Here is a 22,941-nt window from a genome sequence, read left to right as displayed (position 1 = left end):
ACCACTACATTACACCACAGGAACCCTTACACCACCACTACATTACACCACAGCAACCCATACACCACCACTTCATTACACCACAGGAACCCTTACACCACCACTACATTACACCACAGGAACCCATACACCACCTCTACAGACACCACAGGAACCCATACACCACCACTACATTACACCACAGGAACCCATACACCACCACTACAGACACCACAGGAACCCATACACCACCACATTACACCACAGGAACCTATACACCAACACTACAGACACCACAGAAACCCATACACCACCACTACATTACACCACAGGAACCCATACACCACCACTTCATTACACCACAGGAACCCATACACCACCACTACATTACACCACAGAAACCCATACACCACCACTACAGACACCACAGGAACCCATACACCACCACTACATTACACCACAGGAACCCATACACCACCTCTACAGACACCACAGGAACCCATACACCACCACTACATTACATCACAGGAACCCATACACCACCACTACATTACACCACAGGAAACCATACACCACCACTACATTACACCACAGGAACCCAAACACAACCACTACATTACACCACAGGAACCCATACACCACCACTACAGACACCACAGGAACCCATACACCACCACTACATTACACCACAGGAACCCATACACCACCACTACAGACACCACAGGAACCCATACACCACCACTACAGACACCACAGGAACCCATACACCACCACTCCAGACACCACAGGAACCCATACACCACCACTACAGACACCACAGGAACCCATACACCACCACTACAGACACCACAGGGACCCATACACCACCACTACATTACACCACAGGAACCCATACACCACCACTACATTACATCACAGGAACCCATACACAACCACTACATTACACCACAGGAACCCATACACCACCACTACATTACACCACAGGAACCCATACACCACCACTACAGACACCACAGGAACCCATACACCACCACTACAGACACCACAGGGACCCATACACCACCACTACATTACACCACAGGAACCCATACACCACCACTACATTACATCACAGGAACCCATACACAACCACTACATTACACCACAGGAACCCATACACCACCACTACATTACACCACAGGAACCCATACACCACCACTACAGACACCACAGGAACCCATACACCACCACTACATTACACCACAGGAACCCATACACCACCACTACAGACACCACAGGAACCCATACACCACAATCACATTACACCACAGGAACCCATACACCACCACCACATTACACCACAGGAACCCATACATCACCACTACAGACACTACAGGAACCCATACACCACCACTACATTACACCACAGGAACCCTTACACCACCACTACAGACAACACAGGAACCCATACACCACCACATTACACCACAGGAACCCATACACCACCACCACATTACACCACAGGAACCCATACATCACCACTACAGACACCACAGGAACCCTTACACCACCACTACAGACACCACAGGAACCCATACACCACCACATTACACCACAGGAACCCATACACCACCACCACATTACACCACAGGAACCCATACACCACCACCACATTACACCACAGGAACCCATACATCACCACTACAGACACTACAGGAACCCATACACCACCACTACATTACACCACAGGAACCCTTACACCACCACTACAGACAACACAGGAACCCATACACCACCACATTACACCACAGGAACCCATACACCACCACCACATTACACCACAGGAACCCATACATCACCACTACAGACACCACAGGAACCCTTACACCACCACTACAGACACCACAGGAACCCATACACCACCACATTACACCACAGGAACCCATACACCACCACCACATTACACCACAGGAACCCATACATCACCACTACAGACACCACAGGAACCCATACACCACCATTACATTACACCACAGGAACCCTTACATCACCACTACAGACACCACAGGAACCCATACACCACCACTACATTACACCACAGGAACCCTTACACCACCACTACAGACAACACAGGAACCCATACACCACCACATTACACCACAGGAACCCATACACCACCACCACATTACACCACAGGAACCCATACATCACCACTACAGACACCACAGGAACCCTTACACCACCACTACAGACACCACAGGAACCCATACACCACCACATTACACCACAGGAACCCATACACCACCACCACATTACACCACAGGAACCCATACACCACCACCACATTACACCACAGGAACCCATACATCACCACTACAGACACTACAGGAACCCATACACCACCACTACATTACACCACAGGAACCCTTACACCACCACTACAGACAACACAGGAACCCATACACCACCACATTACACCACAGGAACCCATACACCACCACCACATTACACCACAGGAACCCATACATCACCACTACAGACACCACAGGAACCCTTACACCACCACTACAGACACCACAGGAACCCATACACCACCACATTACACCACAGGAACCCATACACCACCACCACATTACACCACAGGAACCCATACATCACCACTACAGACACCACAGGAACCCATACACCACCACTACATTACACCACAGGAACCCTTACATCACCACTACAGACACCACAGGAACCCATACACCACCACTACATTACACCACAGGAACCCTTACACCACCACTACAGTCACCACAGGAACCCATACACCACCACATTACACCACAGGATCCCATACACCACCACCACATTACACCACAGGAACCCTTACATCACCACTACAGACACCACAGGAACCCATACACCACCACTACAGACACCACAGGAACCCCTACACCACCACTACAGACACCGAAGGAACCCATACACCACCACCACATTACACGACAGGAACCCATACATCACCACTACAGACACCACAGGAACCCATACACCACCACTACATTAAACCACAGGAACCCTTACATCACCACTACAGACACCACAGGAACCCTTACACCACCACTACAGACACCACAGGAACCCTTACACCACCTCTACAGACACCACAGGAACCCATACACCACCACCACATTACACCACAGGAACCCATACATCACCACTACAGACACCACAGGAACCCATACACCACCACTACATTACACGACAGGAACCCTTACATCACCACTAGAGACACCACAGGAACCCTTACACCACCACTACAGACACCACAGGAACCCATACACCACCACTACATTACACCACAGGAACCCATACACCACCACCACATTACACCACAGGAACCCATACACCACCACTACATTACACCACAGGAACCCATACACCACCACCACATTACACCACATTAATCCATACACCACCACCACATTACACCACAGGAACCCATACATCACCTCTACAGACACCACAGGAACCCATACACCACCACTACATTACACCACAGGAACCCTTACACCACCACTACAGACACCACAGGAACCCATACACCACCACATTACACCACAGGAACCCATACACCACCACCACATTACACAACAGGAACCCTTACACCACCACTACAGACACCACAGGAACCCATACATCACCACTACAGACACTACAGGAACCCATACACCACCACTACATTACACCACAGGAACCCTTACACCACCACTACAGACACCACAGGAACCCATACACCACCACATTACACCACAGGAACCCATACACCACCACCACATTACACCACAGGAACCCATACATCACCACTACAGACACCACAGGAACCCATACACCACCACTACATTACACCACAGGAACCCTTACATCACCACTACAGACACCACAGGAACCCTTACACCACCACTACAGACACCACAGGTACCCTTACACCACCACTACAGACACCACAGGAACCCATACACCACCACATTACACCACAGGAACCCATACACCACCACCACATTACACCACAGGAACCCATACATCACCACTACAGACACCACAGGAACCCATACACCACCACTACATTACACCACAGGAACCCTTACACCACCACTACAGACACCACAGGAACCCATACACCACCACCACATTACACCACAGGAACCCATACACCACCACTACAAACACAACAGGAACCCATACACCACCACTACATTACACCACAGGAACTCATACATCACCACTACATTACACCACAGGAACCCATACACCACCACATTACACCACAGGAACCCATACACCACCACCACATTACACCACAGGAACTCATACATCACCACTACAGACACCACAGGAACCCATACACCACCACTACAGACACCACAGGAACCCATACACCACCACTACAGACACCACAGGAACCCATACACCACCACTCCAGACACCACAGGAACCCATACACCACCACTACAGACACCACAGGAACCCATACACCACCACTACAGACACCACAGGGACCCATACACCACCACTACATTACACCACAGGAACCCATACACCACCACTACATTACATCACAGGAACCCATACACAACCACTACATTACACCACAGGAACCCATACACCACCACTACATTACACCACAGGAACCCATACACCACCACTACAGACACCACAGGAACCCATACACCACCACTACAGACACCACAGGGACCCATACACCACCACTACATTACACCACAGGAACCCATACACCACCACTACATTACATCACAGGAACCCATACACAACCACTACATTACACCACAGGAACCCATACACCACCACTACATTACACCACAGGAACCCATACACCTCCACTACAGACACCACAGGAACCCATACACCACCACTACATTACACCACAGGAACCCATACACCACCACTACAGACACCACAGGAACCCATACACCACAATCACATTACACCACAGGAACCCATACACCACCACCACATTACACCACTGGAACCCATACATCACCACTACAGACACTACAGGAACCCATACACCACCACTACATTACACCACAGGAACCCTTACACCACCACTACAGACAACACAGGAACCCATACACCACCACATTACACCACAGGAACCCATACACCACCACCACATTACACCACAGGAACCCATACATCACCACTACAGACACCACAGGAACCCTTACACCACCACTACAGACACCACAGGAACCCATACACCACCACATTACACCACAGGAACCCATACACCACCACCACATTACACCACAGGAACCCATACACCACCACCACATTACACCACAGGAACCCATACATCACCACTACAGACACTACAGGAACCCATACACCACCACTACATTACACCACAGGAACCCTTACACCACCACTACAGACAACACAGGAACCCATACACCACCACATTACACCACAGGAACCCATACACCACCACCACATTACACCACAGGAACCCATACATCACCACTACAGACACCACAGGAACCCTTACACCACCACTACAGACACCACAGGAACCCATACACCACCACATTACACCACAGGAACCCATACACCACCACCACATTACACCACAGGAACCCATACATCACCACTACAGACACCACAGGAACCCATACACCACCACTACATTACACCACAGGAACCCTTACATCACCACTACAGACACCACAGGAACCCATACACCACCACTACATTACACCACAGGAACCCTTACACCACCACTACAGTCACCACAGGAACCCATACACCACCACATTACACCACAGGATCCCATACACCACCACCACATTACACCACAGGAACCCTTACATCACCACTACAGACACCACAGGAACCCATACACCACCACTACAGACACCACAGGAACCCCTACACCACCACTACAGACACCGAAGGAACCCATACACCACCACCACATTACACGACAGGAACCCATACATCACCACTACAGACACCACAGGAACCCATACACCACCACTACATTAAACCACAGGAACCCTTACATCACCACTACAGACACCACAGGAACCCTTACACCACCACTACAGACACCACAGGAACCCTTACACCACCTCTACAGACACCACAGGAACCCATACACCACCACCACATTACACCACAGGAACCCATACATCACCACTACAGACACCACAGGAACCCATACACCACCACTACATTACACGACAGGAACCCTTACATCACCACTAGAGACACCACAGGAACCCTTACACCACCACTACAGACACCACAGGAACCCATACACCACCACTACATTACACCACAGGAACCCATACACCACCACCACATTACACCACAGGAACCCATACACCACCACTACATTACACCACAGGAACCCATACACCACCACCACATTACACCACATTAATCCATACACCACCACCACATTACACCACAGGAACCCATACATCACCTCTACAGACACCACAGGAACCCATACACCACCACTACATTACACCACAGGAACCCTTACACCACCACTACAGACACCACAGGAACCCATACACCACCACATTACACCACAGGAACCCATACACCACCACCACATTACACAACAGGAACCCTTACACCACCACTACAGACACCACAGGAACCCATACATCACCACTACAGACACTACAGGAACCCATACACCACCACTACATTACACCACAGGAACCCTTACACCACCACTACAGACACCACAGGAACCCATACACCACCACATTACACCACAGGAACCCATACACCACCACCACATTACACCACAGGAACCCATACATCACCACTACAGACACCACAGGAACCCATACACCACCACTACATTACACCACAGGAACCCTTACATCACCACTACAGACACCACAGGAACCCTTACACCACCACTACAGACACCACAGGTACCCTTACACCACCACTACAGACACCACAGGAACCCATACACCACCACATTACACCACAGGAACCCATACACCACCACCACATTACACCACAGGAACCCATACATCACCACTACAGACACCACAGGAACCCATACACCACCACTACATTACACCACAGGAACCCTTACACCACCACTACAGACACCACAGGAACCCATACACCACCACCACATTACACCACAGGAACCCATACACCACCACTACAAACACAACAGGAACCCATACACCACCACTACATTACACCACAGGAACTCATACATCACCACTACATTACACCACAGGAACCCATACACCACCACATTACACCACAGGAACCCATACACCACCACCACATTACACCACAGGAACTCATACATCACCACTACAGACACCACAGGAACCCATACACCACCACCACATTACACCACAGGAACTCATACATCACCACCACAATACACCACAGGAACCCATACACCACCACCACATTACACCATAGGAACCCATACACCACCACCACATTACACCACAGGAACCCATACACCACCACTACAGACACCACAGGAACCCATACACCACCACTACATTACACCACAGGAACTCATTCATCACCACCACATTACACCACAGGAACCCATACACCACCACCACATTACACCACAGGAACCCATACACCACCACTACAGACACCACAGGAACCCATACACCACCACTACATTACACCACAGGAACTCATACATCACCACCACATTATACCACAGGAACCCATACACCACCACCACATTACACCACAGGAACCCATACACCACCACTACAGACACCACAGCAACCCATACACCACCACTACATTACACCACAGGAACTCATACATCACCACCACATTACACCACAGGAACCCATACACCACCACCACATTACACCACAGGAACCCATACATCACCACTACAGACACCACAGGAACCCATACACCACCACTACATTACACCACAGGAACCCTTACACCACCACTACAGACACCACAGGAACTCATACACCACCACCACATTACACCACAGGAACCCATACATCACCACTACAGACACCACAGGAACCCATACATCACCACTACATTACACCACAGGAACCCATACACCACCACTACAGACACCACAGGAACCCATACATCACCACTACATTACACCACAGGAACCCATACATCACCACTACAGACACCACAGGAACCCATACATCACCACTACATTACACCACAGGAACCCATACACCACCACTACAGACACCACAGGAACCCATACATCACCACTACATTACACCACAGGAACCCATACACCACCACTACATTACACCACAGGAACCCATACACCACCACTACAGACACCACAGGAACCCATACATCACCACTACATTACACCACAGGAACCCATTCATCACCACTACATTACACCACAGGAACCCATACATCACCACTACATTACACCACAGGAACCCATACACCACCACTACAGACACCACAGGAACCCTTACACCACCACTACATTACACCACAGGAACCCATACACCACCACTACAGACACCACAGGAACCCATACATCACCACTACATTACACCACAGGAACCCATACACCACCACTACATTACACCACAGGAACCCATACACCACCACTACAGACACCACAGGAACCCATACACCACCACCACATTACACCACAGGAACCCATACACCACCACTACAGACACAACAGGAACCCATACATCACCACTACAGACACCACAGGAACCCATACACCACCACTACATTACACCACAGGAACCCATACACCACAGGAACCCATACATCACCACTACATTACACCACAGGAACCCATACATCACCACTACAGACAACACAGGAACCCATACATCACCACTCCAGACACCACAGGAATCCATACATCACCACTACATTACACCACAGGAACCCATACATCACCACTACAGACACCACAGGAACCCATACATCACCACTACAGACACCACAGGAACCCATACATCACCACTACAGACACCACAGGAACCCATACATCACCACTACAGACACCACAGGAACCCATACACCACCATTACACCACAGGAACCCATACACCACCACTACAGACACCACAGGAACCCATACACCACCACTACATTACACCACAGGAACCCATACACCACAGGAACCCATACATCACCACTACAGACACCACAGGAACCCATACACCACCACTACAGACACCACAGGAACCCATACATCACCACTACAGACACCACAGGAACCCATACACCACCATTACACCACAGGAACCCGTACACCACCACTACAGACACCACAGGAACCCATACACCACCACTACAGACTGGGGTAGAGTCACAAAGTGTGGTCACCTTCCTCCCTCACTCATCCACCATAGCTCCTCATCATCTGGGTTTTCTCCTCCTGCCCTCATATATACACGCAGGTACACTCCTCATCACTATTATTATCTATTCATCCATCACAACCAATACATCTCAGCAGTAGTAGAAGGCAGTTAGCAGTCTCAGGAGACTATTGAGGTGCGCTCTGGTTGTCGGTCTGGAGTGGCCTCTCCAGGGCACAAAGCCAGGGTAGGTTGATACGGAGGAGAAGCTGTCACCCATGCAGCAGGTCCTCCCCCCTCTCGACGGCGCCGAAAGTCTCCAATGGAAAGGCAAACGTCCATACGATTGTTTCCCGGGCTGTCGCAGGAACTGTCAGAACGAGGTTGAAGGCAACAACGAACTGCCCCTAGGAGGCTCCCGCTCCGGAGTTGACCTCGAAGTTGGTAAAAGAAGGCACAGGTATTCCACACCTGGCACAGGGACTCCCACACCTGGCAAAGGGACTCCACACCCGGCACAGGGACTCCACACCTGGCACAGGGACTCCCACACCTGGCAGAGGGACTCCACACCCGGCACAGGGACTCCACACCCGTCACAGGGACTCCCACACCCAGCACAGGGACTCCCACACCCGGCACAGGGACTCCACACCCGGCACAGGGACTCCACACCCGGCACAGGGACTCCACACCCGGCACAGGGACTTCACACCCGGCACAGGGACTCCACACCCGGCACAGGGACTCCACACCTGGCACAGGGACTCCCACACCTGGCACAGGGACTCCACACCTGGCATAGGGACTCCCACACCCAGCACAGGGACTCCCACACCCGGCACAGGGACTCCACACCCGGCACAGGGACTCCACACCCGGCACAGGGACTCCACACCTGGTACAGGGACTCCACACCCGGCTCAGGAACTCCATACCTGGCAAAGGGACTCCCACACCTGGCAGAGGGACTCCACACCCGGCACAGGAACTCCACACCTGGCAAAGGGACTCCCACACCCGGCAAAGGGACTCCACACCTATCACAGGGACTCCACACCCGGCACAAAAACTCCACACCCGGCTCAGGAACTCCACACCTGACAAAGGGACTCCAACACCCGGCAAAGGGACTCCACACCAGGCACAGGGACTCCACACCCGGCACTGGGACTCCACACCTGGCACTGGGACTCCACACCTGGCACAGGGACTCCACACCCGGCACAGGCACTCCCACACCCGGCACAGGAACTCCACACCTGGCACAGGGACTCCACACCCGGCTCAGGAACTCCACACCTAGCAAAGGGACTCCCACACCTGGCAGAGGGACTCCACACCCGGCACAGGAACTCCACACCTAGCACAGAGACTCCACACCCGGCACAGGGACTCCACACCCGGCACAGGGACTCCACACTCGGCACAGGGACTCCCACACCCGGCACAGAGACTCCCACACCCGGCACAGGGACTCCACACCCGGCACAGAGACTCCCACACCCGGCACAGGGACTCCACACCCGGCACAGGGACTCCACACCCGGCACAGGGACTCCACACCCGGCACAGAGACTCCCACACCCGGCACAGAGACTCCCACACCCGGCACAGGGACTCCACACCCGGCACAGAGACTCCCACACCCGGCACAGAGACTCCCACACCCGGCACAGGGACTCCACACCCGGCATAGAGACTCCACACCCGGCACAGGGACTCCACACCCGGCACCGGGACTCCACATCTAAGTATATATTACTTAATTCGTATTTTAAAACCTACAACATACACACATAAGTGTTGTAGCACACAACCTACAATATACACACATAAGTATTGTAGCACAAAACCTACAACATACACACATAAGTGTTGTAGCACAAAACCTACAACATACACACATAAGTGTTGTAGCACAAAACCTACAACATACACACATAAGTATTGTAGAACAAAACCTACAATATACACACATAAGTGTTGTAGAACAAAACCTACAACATACACACATAAGTGTTGTAGCACAAAAGAACATAACAAAAGTGTACACTTACCTGATGACACATGTACATGGTCCAGCAGGAAGACCCTCCGTCACGTCTCTGTGCTTCGCCAAAGTCATGTTCTGCTTGTTTAAGCCACTTGTTGGCTTCAAGACGATCAGGCAACTTTCTCTCCTTCATCTTACTTCTGAAATACTTGAAGGAACCGGAAGATTGGCTCCGTGGTGAGTTGAATGCACTGCTGAAGAAATAACTGGACGTTGTTTTGAATATTTTACTGAAGAAATCACTGGATGTTGTTTTGAATGTATTACTGTAGGCACTGGAGGGACCGCTGAAAGTATTTTCACTTGTAACATCTTCATCGTCTGGAATAATCTCTCCATTCTCCAGACGCTTCACCAGGTGTTGCATATATTGCATCACGCGGGTACAGAGTCCCACTCTCTCAAGGTTCTTGTCTGGATGCCACTTGAGGATCAAGCGCCGTGAGACGTGCCGCCTTTCTTTTTCGTCTTTAACTTTCCATATTTCTTTTAATTGTTTCTTTATATTCTTCATAATTTCTTTCTCAGAGAGACTGCCAGGTTCATCTTCGGTTAAGACCCCATCAGTTTGTACCACATCACTTCTCATACTTTCCTTAGCTCTTACAAACTTGTACAGCTGATGGGCTCGAACTATCATGCAGGACTTTGCTTCACATCCAGTGTCAACTTCGTATTCATTCATAAATAAGCTATCATGACTTCTCACCAAGCGCTTTACTTGAACAATTATGTATATATTATCTTCGGTAGATTCATCTCCTTCAAGAATGTACTTCTTCATACAGACAATCTCTCCCTCGTGGAACTGACAAAATTCATTATCCAGCAAATGGATTAGATCTTCATCGAGGTATGAACCTACATCTGTTTGATAGCACTCATATGCACTATTCGGACCTTCCCATGTAGTAATATCTAAGTTATTCAGTAATAAAGAAATATCATGTGGTTTCTCATATAACCTCAATATGTGTCCTAAATTCTCCATCACTGATGCTGTAACTAACTTAAGTAGTTCTCTGTATGTTTTACACAGTCCACAGACAACATGAGTACTGTCAATGGTTTCAGAAATATAAAGTGTAACTTTTCTCTCTTCTCTATTACAAACTTGTACAAAGAACTGCCTGTCTCGTTTCCCAACTTCGTCTTCATTAACCGTTAGAGTGATGGTAATTACCTTCAACTGCTTCACCTCCACTCTGTCAAGACTATCCATCAATTCTTTTATTTCAGCTTTATCTAAACATGATCCTGAAGATACTCTATCATGATTTATAATTCTCACTATATTCAGTTTAATAGTATCTGAATGCAGGATTTGTCTTAACTCCTTAAGTAATTCTGTTGTTATTTCCTCGGTATTGCTGTCAAGGTTTTCCTTCACAACTTGAGACAAAAGATTTGGCTGCAAATTCTTAGGCAACATATTCACAAAGTCACTATCAGTCATTTCTATCTTTAAGACTTTAAACCCGGCAAATATTAGTATGTTTAATTTTCCTTTCCCGTTCTCTAAATATTCAACATCTTGCACATACATTTCAGAAGACTTTTCCAATTTTCTTTCCTCTGTTGGAAGATATAGTTCAGAAACTTTCAGGTCTTTGAGATTTGATTTCTTTTTCACCAAGCCTTCAAGAGCCGCCTTCATACACTTAGATTCTTCAGGATGCAATACTTTCCCGCCACTTTCTTCATAAATCATTTTCAATACTTGAGCATACGAGTCACACGTAGCGACCTCAAGGGCTCCAAGTTTCTTAAAAACATTAATGTATTTCCCATATGTTGTTGGAACTCTCAATAAATATGGGAAAATTTCAACTTCCAATTGTTCAATCACACAATCAGCAGCAACAAAGGTTGAGTGCCTCGGTATATGCACTACAGGAGTTCTCTGGCAAGCAAGTGTATCATGAACACTGTTTCTGCACTTTTGTAAATACTGGTAAATACTTTCCATTATCCTCTCAATGACGGCATTTGAGTTCTTTTGTTTAAATTTTAAAAATCTACAAAGATTTTGTATGTGCTCAAGAACCTTTTCTTCAGGTGGGGCATCCACGATGTTCAGATGTTTCTTAATATCACTCCTGCATGACGTTGCATAACGTGGCAAAAGGCTTGCAGCTGTCCATAGAATATAAGCAAATTTTGATGGCACACCGCTAGAGAAAGACAACAATCCAGATGCAGTTCTGAAGAGCGGGCGAATCTCCTCTAATTCTTCACTCTCATGTGGCACAAGAAATTCAATATTCCTTATCTGTGAAACATTGCACTTTAGATTATCATACTTGTCAAAAAGGTATTGTGTGAGAACTTCAGACTTTAGTCTAACTTTAGAATCATTAGGTGATAATGTTCTCGCATACTTCACGTACATTTCAGCAGTCAGTTCATGTACCATGCCAGACAATTTGAGAAAGTGCTGCCATTCTTGTGATGACCATTCTTCTGGTAAATTATTCAGCTCCATCACTTTGAATACTGGATTATAGGGATCATAGAAATTGTCTGCAGTTTTCAAATTTCCATTTAGCTCTATAAAAGAGGTCTGTTTTAATTTTGAAACAACATTTTTTATACTTTGGTTACAATCCACTTCTGCCATATGTGCTTCTTTTAGATCATCTCGTATCTTTTCCAGATAGTAGGTTCGTTCTTGAGGTGACAAATTCTTAAAATTTGGCAGAATTAGTTTAGTATAAATTTCCAGATCCTCCAGAAGACAATCTGAACTCAAGTATTGGTAGAAACATTTTGCATTTGATGTTCCTTTCTTTAAAATTATTATATTCTTACTTTCTGCTAATTTAACCAAATATTTTAAATCAAGCTTTGACCCATCTGGTACAATAAAGTTCTTGTCTTCCAAATTCTGCACAACTCCACAAACGTCTTCAAACATAGGGAGTGAACGGAGTTTATAATGAGGGAGTGAAGTACTAGAATAATGTGCACCAAAATATTCCAATACCTCAGTCATTTTTTTATAAGATTCCATCCCGCTTGGTTTAACATAGAGGGCAATTCTCTCTCTGTGGAAGTAGAGGTTGTCTAGCAAAACTGAAGGATCTGTTAATGTTGCTGTTAAGTGAATGGGTAACCCAGCTGGAATAATACTGAGACATGGATGAGGAACAGGCAAGTGATGGAATACTGAAGATGGATTGTTGTCAAGAACTCTCCAGGCGTTCTTTAATGTAACTAAATATTTCTGGTTGTTGTCAGTTAAAGGATACAATGCCCAGTCTCCAAGAGTGTTCATAATATGTTCTCTCTTCTGCTGATAATAACGTGCCCTATGTGCTTCTGCCGCAAAAATTATATCAATGTCCTTTTTACAAAAATTCAAATACTCTATTATAAATTTCCAAAGCATTTTCAACCAATCGTGGAGGTCGTCGTGTAATGGTAAAAAGGCTTCACAGCCATGATATGTCTTGTCCAATCTTGTATGCAGTCTGTCAGCCAGATCCTTTAATGTGAACTCTTTCAGGGCATTAGGGTTCTTGTAGTCTACTTGAGAATCTTTTAATAATTTTACCATCTTAATGTTTACAAATTCATGTGCAGAATTTGGTAGTAAGGGGCAGTATGGTGAAATAAATACTGGTTCCTTGGAATTAAAGTATTTGAGGATCATGTCATTAGTAAGCAGCAGTGGAAGGCCTTCTAATTTACTGAGGAAATCTTTGGAGTGTGTAAGGTAAATGAAGACAATACTCACGTTGTTTGTACTTAAAAATGGGGTCTTAGTTATGTCTTTATTTAACATTGGGTTACACTTGTCAGGGTAATCTTTATCCCAGGACTTTAGAAACTCAAGACCAACATCTGGCTTCAGCCAGTGACACGGGATTTTAACACTTCTGAGCTTGTCGAGCATAACTGAGCTGCCCACTTTCATGCCAAGCCTCTTTAGTGTGTTTAAGACTGGATCTATAATAGGAACATTACCAGCAGGAACACCACCACCAGGAACACCACCAGGAGGAATAACACCACCACCAGGAACACCACCAGGTGGAATAACACCACCACCAGGAACACCACCAGGAGTGACAAAGTAAAGGGGAAATTTTTTACTGGACTTTCTAAATGCATGCCATTTTAACTCTCCGTTTTGTGGACCAGAGACATTATCATTTTCAGGAACAAAAACATCAAAGAAGTGTAGCTCTTGATCAATTATGTACTCATAAAACCACTTAACAAGATCCTTCCATTTATTTGATTCAGTATTAGTTCCATCAGGCAAGGTCATCTTATACAGATTCATATTAAGTAAATACTTGTCTTTTGTAATCTTATTATCACTTTCTGGGAAAATGAATGTCCTATAGTAATTAAGAGCACACACGGCAGCAGGGACAAGCACCTCCTTCATCAACCAAGTATTCCACCGAGCTTTAGGATCCTCTGATCCGGTCCACAAATCCCGTCGAGAAGGATTTAGAGTAAAATGTCCATTAACACTGAATGGTAAGCCTGATTTTACTGGTAATGGAAGGTAACAAGATGTTGTAAATAAGTCATTAATTTCCTCTTGGTTGGTTTCCAGAAGAATAGCGGCTCCAGCATGAGGAAGCAGACTCAGGTCCTTGCGGGAGAAGGCATCCTTCACTGTCTCTGGCACACTATCTTTATTTTCTGAACCAAGTTGCTGAGCAATATACCAGGTGTATTTTGCCTTGTTTGTGTCTGTGACTGTCATTATATAAGATGCTCTCATCATGTCTATATTAAAGACAGAATATAAATTATCATCAAGATGCTTCATTTCTTCCATCATATGTTGCAGCTTTAAGAGCTCATTTTGTTGCTGTATGGATGACTTAACACAATATTCAGTGCAACATTCTCCACCTTCTGAAATGCTCATAATGGAAATTTTGCGAACATTTCTTAAAAATAACAAACATTTTGCCATTTCCTTCTTGAACTCATTCAACTTTTGTGTCAGCTTCCAGCATGGGAAGGGATCTGATATTTCAGACTTGTTTTCAGTCCTTAGTGGAAGCCTAAAAACTGTGCCTTCTTGCTGAAGAAAAATATTTTCAAGATATCCTTGGAAAGAATCTGGATGATCTCTCCGCAAGTCTTGGAGGTTCACAAACTGAACCCCAGGTTGGTCAGGAGTCGCCATAGGGTCATAACGACAGTGAGGGTCAAACATGCACAGAGTCTCTCCCTGGGGGAGGTCAGGGCCTCGTGTTAAGAATGATGGAGCATCGGTCAAGTGGTAGACAGCATTAAACCCAATGCCATACTGCCCTGTGCTGGCTAGGTCCTGGCGTTTGTTGCTGTCACCCAAGTCTTGAATATTTTGTAGATCTTTTTCTGTGAAACCTTTGTTATTGTAGACAGTAAGAGCAGGTCCCTGTAGTGGCGCCCAAGTCTTGTCAAACAACTGTTTTTCAGAGAGGTTTCTAAAGTCTTTAATGAAGGCAATTTCTGTTGCTCCTGCATCATCAGCATTCTGCAACAGCTCCTTCATTATTCCACAATCACATGGATATTCTTGAAGAATGTTCCTCAGTCTGGTGGTTAAGGGCTCATTCTGACCAAAATGTATTCTACTTGAAGAGTTTTCAAGGCGTTGCCAAGTTTTTGTTTTTATTCCTAGCCAATTTGTCATTTCCAACGACAGAGAAATGTTTTTATGCAAACAGTTAAATTTACCGGAACTGAGCTTAACTCCATCTTCACAACACAACTTACGTATGGGGCAGAGATAACCATCTGCATTAGGAAGGTGCAGCAAGTGAAGGCATAACTCACCCGAATGTCGAACATTAAACAACAATGCCAGAAGCTTGGAAATTTGTGACACTTCTAGCTCACTTATTTGATTTGATTTATATTTTTCTTTCTTTTGACATATAACTTGAAATACAACATCTGCACGAAAGGTTGGTACGATAGCAAGGGCTTCTGTTAAATGTTTGTACATGCCAAGTCCTTCCCCTTGCACTGAGAACAAGTCCGGTGAACAGTCTATCTCAGTATTAAGTGCAAAAAGACTGGGTTCCATAACGCCATGTTTCGTAAGTAATACTTTCTCATTTCTTAGCTCTTTAAATTCCTCGGGAATGATTGCATTTGAAGACTGAAAAGTGTTCTCAAAATACCTGTAGATTTTATGGCATATTTTATTGATGTTATCGACTGCTGGCGAGACAGTAGATAATATTTTGAGCTGCTGACACACTTTATTGAAAGGCAGCTTGTCTTCGTGAACAATAATGCCAAGTCTCTCCATCAGATGAGATATCCCAACATTATGTATATTATGCTGCCAGAGTAATACATTTGTGCTGCCAACAAGCTCTTTGAATCCTCCCAAACACATGTCAAGAGGTTCAGAGAACCCTACAGACTTCATCTCTCCCAGAATGTTAAGCTTACCAAGCTGGCCATGATCATCACACACCTGGGCTTTGTGTAGTGTAGTGTCACCTCTCCATGTGAGGGGCCAGTCTTGAGGCTTGGCCATGACAGGTAAGAACGACACATTCTGAATTATCTTTGCAATATTCTCTTGTTCATAATTATCTCGAGTTCCTATATAATGCAAGATTTCCAAAGATCTTTCAACAGCACAATTAGGGCAAGAAAATGTCACAATTGTGTTTGCTCTGTTCTTGACCATCTCTGAAGGAATACATTCAGAATTCATTCCCAAATGCAAAAGAATATAATGTCTATCAGAATTATTCCAAAACAGGTCTTCCGGAAATCTCTCATCGACTGTGCTGAACATTTTTGCAATCCTACTCTTAGGGTCTATTAGGTCAGAAGGCTTTCTTAACTTTCCTTCTGGGATTGTAGGAATACAATAGACATTTCTGAGCTTTTCAAAACATGGATGCCTAGTATCAAAGATATGCAAAGTCAGCTTGTTTCTCTTCTCTGGAGTAACGTGTTGCTCCCTTATGTTTGGCATGAAAACATTTAAGAAAAAGGAGTCTTTAGTGACCATGTGTTCACATATTTGATCAAACTGAAATCCAGAAACAATTTCCTTTGGTAACACTATCATAAAGCCTGAAGACCCCAAAAACTTTTCCATATATTCATAGGCAATGTTACCAATGTCTTGTAGTTCGTAAAAGTCTTCTTCTAGAAACTTACAGACATTCAGTGGATGCCATTCACCTCTGCTCCGAAAGACTGGCAGAGCCTCGCTGACAATTTTATTATAAAAATACTTTGTGAAGTTTGATAGTAATTCATCATCTGTGCCGTGGTATACGGGCCAGAGGCAGTAATATGGACAGTCCCGACTAAGACCTTCAACTTTAAGAGAAGATATAAGGCTATGATAAGCAGCATTTATGGCATCATTCATCAAAGTTTCATTCCAGTCTGAACCTTCCACTCGGTCATCCTCTGTCTGCGTCTGAAGACTTGTACGGTCTGGAGCCACTTCAAAAAAGCCATTTACTTGTACTGGCAGACGCGTTGTTACTGGCAATGGCAGAAAGCAGTGCATATGGCTCTCATTATAAAATCCTTGAGGAAGTTCTGACAGCTTAATGGGTTTCCAGCCATCATTGTGTTCTGTTAATGGCATCGCCACAGCACCAAGAGGTAGAGCTTTTCCTGCAAGAGTTTCGGCAAACTGACATGATGCCCCGTTGCCACAGTGCCAGGATGTGAGCCACGTGACGGTCCAAACACCTTTGTCAACGCCACTAAATTGTCTCCCTTCTTCTGAACATACAACTTTTACTTCTGAAAAAATGCTCTCTTGAAAAGTTTCTAAGTTCCACTTAAAATCATTATTAAAAAGTTTAGCAACTCTCTTCACTTGTGTTTCATCAGTTGTTTTGCTGAAGGCAGAGGTTGCCGGTGAAGGACAAACTTTCTTTATTGTTCTTAAACTTTCAAATAAGAGCACTTTCTCTGTTGGTGATGATGCACTCTTATTTAAGTGAAACACTTTGATGTCCTTAACATTCTGAGTGAAGAGAAGAAGTTCTCCAATAATCTTGCTAAACATCTGAAGCAGTTTTGTCATGTCTTTCTGCCTGTAGGTGACATCACTGATCTCACTTGTGCAGGCTTGGGATGCAGTTCTTAATGGAAAGCGAAATAAAGTGCCATCAAACTTTTTTGTCTGTTGGATGTTACAGCCAAAAACATCATTAAATGGTTTAAATTGTCCATTAAGTTTACTCAGCATATATAAATTTCTCTTGCTTGAAAAGTTGAATCTCACTCCAGGAGTCTGGCTATTGCTGTTTAAGTAAGTCATGTGTGGGTCAAATATAATGTAATTGGTGCCACTCACAATGCTTGGCACATCTGTCAGGTTATAAACAGAACAAAATCCAAGTCCGAATTTTCCTATTTTTGTGGACTGATATTCCTTAGTTCCTACGCCTAATTTTCTTAAATTGGAGAAATCTTCCTCAGTGAAGAGCGCATCATTATAGGCCCATAAAGCTGGACCCTGACACTCTTCTAGTTTATTGCTCAGAAGTCTTGTTCGTGCATCGTCATTTTGACGTTCATCATAGAGAAAGGAAAGAGTGGTGGCGCCAGCATCATCAGCATTCTGCACCAACTCCTTCATGACTGCCACACCGTCACGGTACTGCCGGAGCAGGTTGTGGAGACGTGTGGTGAGCGGCTCCTCTTGTCCCCATTCCATAAAAGCCTCTTCTCCAGCCAGTAAATGTTTACTCAGAGGTGCAACACCTAAAGCTTTTGCTAGTTTGGTTCCAACACTGTTGTGAACTATTCTTATTCCCAGTTCGTCACTGTCAATCCACTCACATGATTGTTCTGAATAAGAACATTGCTTTACATCAATTAGTTCCAGCGTTCCGTTAGTGTTTTCCACAGGCAACAGCAGTTCACATGGAGGAATATCTTTGCAAAAAGGTTCAAGTTTACGAAGAACTTGTACAACTATATTTCTGTCACAATCAACATCTGCACATTGCTCTGAGGAGTGGTGATGTTGAATTTGTCGTAAAAGTGTCAAGAACAGCTCCTTTGATTGTGTTTCAAAACATCCTAGAGCATGAAAAAGACTACTACAATCACGGAATTCAAATGGTAAAGAATACATGTATGGCAATAATTGTATGTCCCCGATCTGCGAAGAGATGTACACTGTCTTAGGGTCCTTGAAGCCCGCCTCCGTAAACACACACGGGGAATTTGACAATGAGTCTAAATAGCAAACATCTGAAGTATCAACAAATTCTGAAAGCTGCTTGTATGTTTCCTTAATTAATGGAAAATATTCATCTTCTGTATTTTGGTATTCCTTCATTATATGTCTTAAATGTTCAATAAGACTGTTAACACTTGGCTTGTGATTCCAGCCAAAGCTGTCAGCAACATTACAAATGTCGGAACAATGTACCAGGGGGACCACAGAGCCCAGCACATTCTTGAAGTGACTGTAACTCTTGATATCTTGAGGTCTGTATGGTTCAGAAAATGTTGCCCAATTTAAGCTGAGAGGATAGCCAGCTGGTTTAGTTGTTTCACCATATACAAAGCTAACACCTCTTACAGCTTGACATATCTGATGGCAATCAGGTCGACGATTTGCTGCTCTAAGCAAAGCTGCTGCTTTCTTTACTTTCTCCTCATCAGTCAATGATTTCGTATGAAAATTTGTTATGATCTGAATGAATTCATTTGTTGGCATATTGCACACTTTCTTCATCCCAAGAGCTCGTAATATGGGGCAATATTTCTGAAAGCTGGTTTGTGGGTTTAAATCTTCTGATATCAGAGCATCATTGTCAATATCCTCAGGATCATAAACCTGGCTTGGCAGCAAAAGTGTGCCACTCCTGTTGGGAACAAATCTCACAGACCGAAGTTGATTTAGAATTTTCTCACTACTGTGTAAGAGACTGTCTTGGAAAATGTATGTCACAAGTTTGTGTGTGTCGTTATCAGAGTACGTGTTCTGCAGGGCTAATAGGCACAGCATTTCCTTTGACAGTTCAGTGGCACCCAAGTTTTGTGCAAGCTGTCTGTCAGTCACAGAGGCTGGTACAATGAAAGTTTCAGGAAAATTGACTGGAAAGTTACTGATCTCTGGAAATATTTTGCTACACTGATTAATGTTTACATCTGTTACAATACAGTTCTCTCCTTTGGCTTTAAAGATATTAAGATCTTTGTAAAGGTTCACAATATCTGGATGAAGATTGTGTATTTCAGTAACATTAAGTAGAGCCTGAGCCAGTGCATCATTTCTACACTTATTAAAGTTGCATGCAAGATCATTACTGTCATGCATTGTCAACACCTTAAGCAACGCCTGGGATACACCTTGAGCATCAGAATTACTGAAATAACTGTGTAATTGATGATGTCGAACATATTCTGGAGGTCTAGGAATTACTTGCACTTTTAAAAGTCCCAGAGCAGCTATTGCATCTTCTGATAGCGGTATTGATCCATTTTGCACAATGATTGCAGAAGAAAGACTTATTAGCTTGGAGGAATGTGTTAAACTGGGACTGCAAGGCACCAAGGCTACATGCCTTACACTTTGTAGATCTAAATGTTGCATAACTGACCAAACTTTCAGCAGCCAGCTTTGCAACTGTTGCTGGGAGAGAGAGCGTTGCTGGACCACCTGAGCACTCTGAGAGAGCAGTTCAGCTCCATGATGACTGGCAGAAAACTCCATCAGCTGAGATACACCTGTAACAAGACATAATGTATTTTACATATGTATTCATAGCTACATAAGTACTTGAGGCATTACACATATTTATACCTTGCATACAGCGTTCAGCGTATCGTGTGATTCCTATGCTCGTCTAAATATTAAATATAGACATTTTATGGACTGGAGCCAGACAGCTCCCGGGAGCATTGATTCTGGCACTTGAGACGTCCACATTAGACAACACCACTGTAGGCCCTGGTGCCCACATTGGTGTTAAGACTGCCCTGGTGCCCACATTGGTGTTAAGACTGCCCTGGTGCCCACATTGGTGTTAAGACTGCCCTGGTGCCCACATTGGTGTTAAGACTGCCCTGGTGCCCACATTGGTGTTAAGACTGCCCTGGTGCCCACATTGGTGTTAAGACTGCCCTGGTGCCCACATTGGTGTTAAGACTGCCCTGGTGCCCACACTGGTGTTAAGACTGCCCTGGTGCCTACAGTGGTGTTAAAACTGCCCTGGTGCCTACAGTGTTAAGAGTGCCCTAGTGCCTACAGTGTTAAGACTGCCCTGGTGCCTACAGTGGTGTTAAAACTGCCCTAGTGCCTACAGTGGTGTTAAAACTGCCCTAGTGCCCACATTTGTGTTAAAACTGCCCTAGTGCCCACATTTGTGTTAAAACTGCCCTGGTGCCTACAGTGGTGTTAAACTGCCCCTAGTGCCTACAGTGGTGTTAAAACTGCCCTGGTGCCTACAGTGGTGTTAAAACTGCCCTAGTGCCCACATTTGTGTTAAAACTGCCCTGGTGCCTACAGTGTTAAGACTGCCCTGGTGCCTACAGTGTTAAGACTGCCCTGGTGCATACAGTGTTAAGACTGCCCTGGTGCCTACAGTGTTAGGACTGCACT

General features: G+C 45.6%; 2 protein-coding genes across 2 annotated transcripts in view; both read right to left on the bottom strand.

Moving 5' to 3' along the window:
* Nucleotides 1–10,398: 10,398 nt before the first annotated feature.
* LOC138363869 (keratin-associated protein 5-2-like) lies at nt 10,399–11,010 on the bottom strand. Its single transcript, XM_069323324.1, has one exon. The coding sequence runs from the start codon at nt 11,008–11,010 to the stop codon at nt 10,399–10,401; it is 612 nt and encodes a 203-aa protein (XP_069179425.1).
* Nucleotides 11,011–11,265: 255 nt separating this feature from the next.
* LOC123761552 (sacsin-like) overlaps nt 11,266–22,941 on the bottom strand; it is a 29,970-nt gene continuing 18,294 nt past the window's right edge. Inside the window, exon 3 of the mRNA XM_069312516.1 lies at nt 11,266–22,067. Coding sequence (XP_069168617.1) covers nt 11,314–22,067 — 10,754 coding nt within the window. The 3' untranslated portion in view covers nt 11,266–11,313. The remainder of the gene's footprint in view (nt 22,068–22,941) is intronic.

The sequence above is a fragment of the Procambarus clarkii genome, chromosome 1 (assembly GCF_040958095.1).
Source record: "Procambarus clarkii isolate CNS0578487 chromosome 1, FALCON_Pclarkii_2.0, whole genome shotgun sequence".
Classification (NCBI taxonomy): domain Eukaryota; kingdom Metazoa; phylum Arthropoda; class Malacostraca; order Decapoda; family Cambaridae; genus Procambarus; species Procambarus clarkii.
This window is presented reverse-complemented; position numbering and strand designations above follow the sequence as displayed.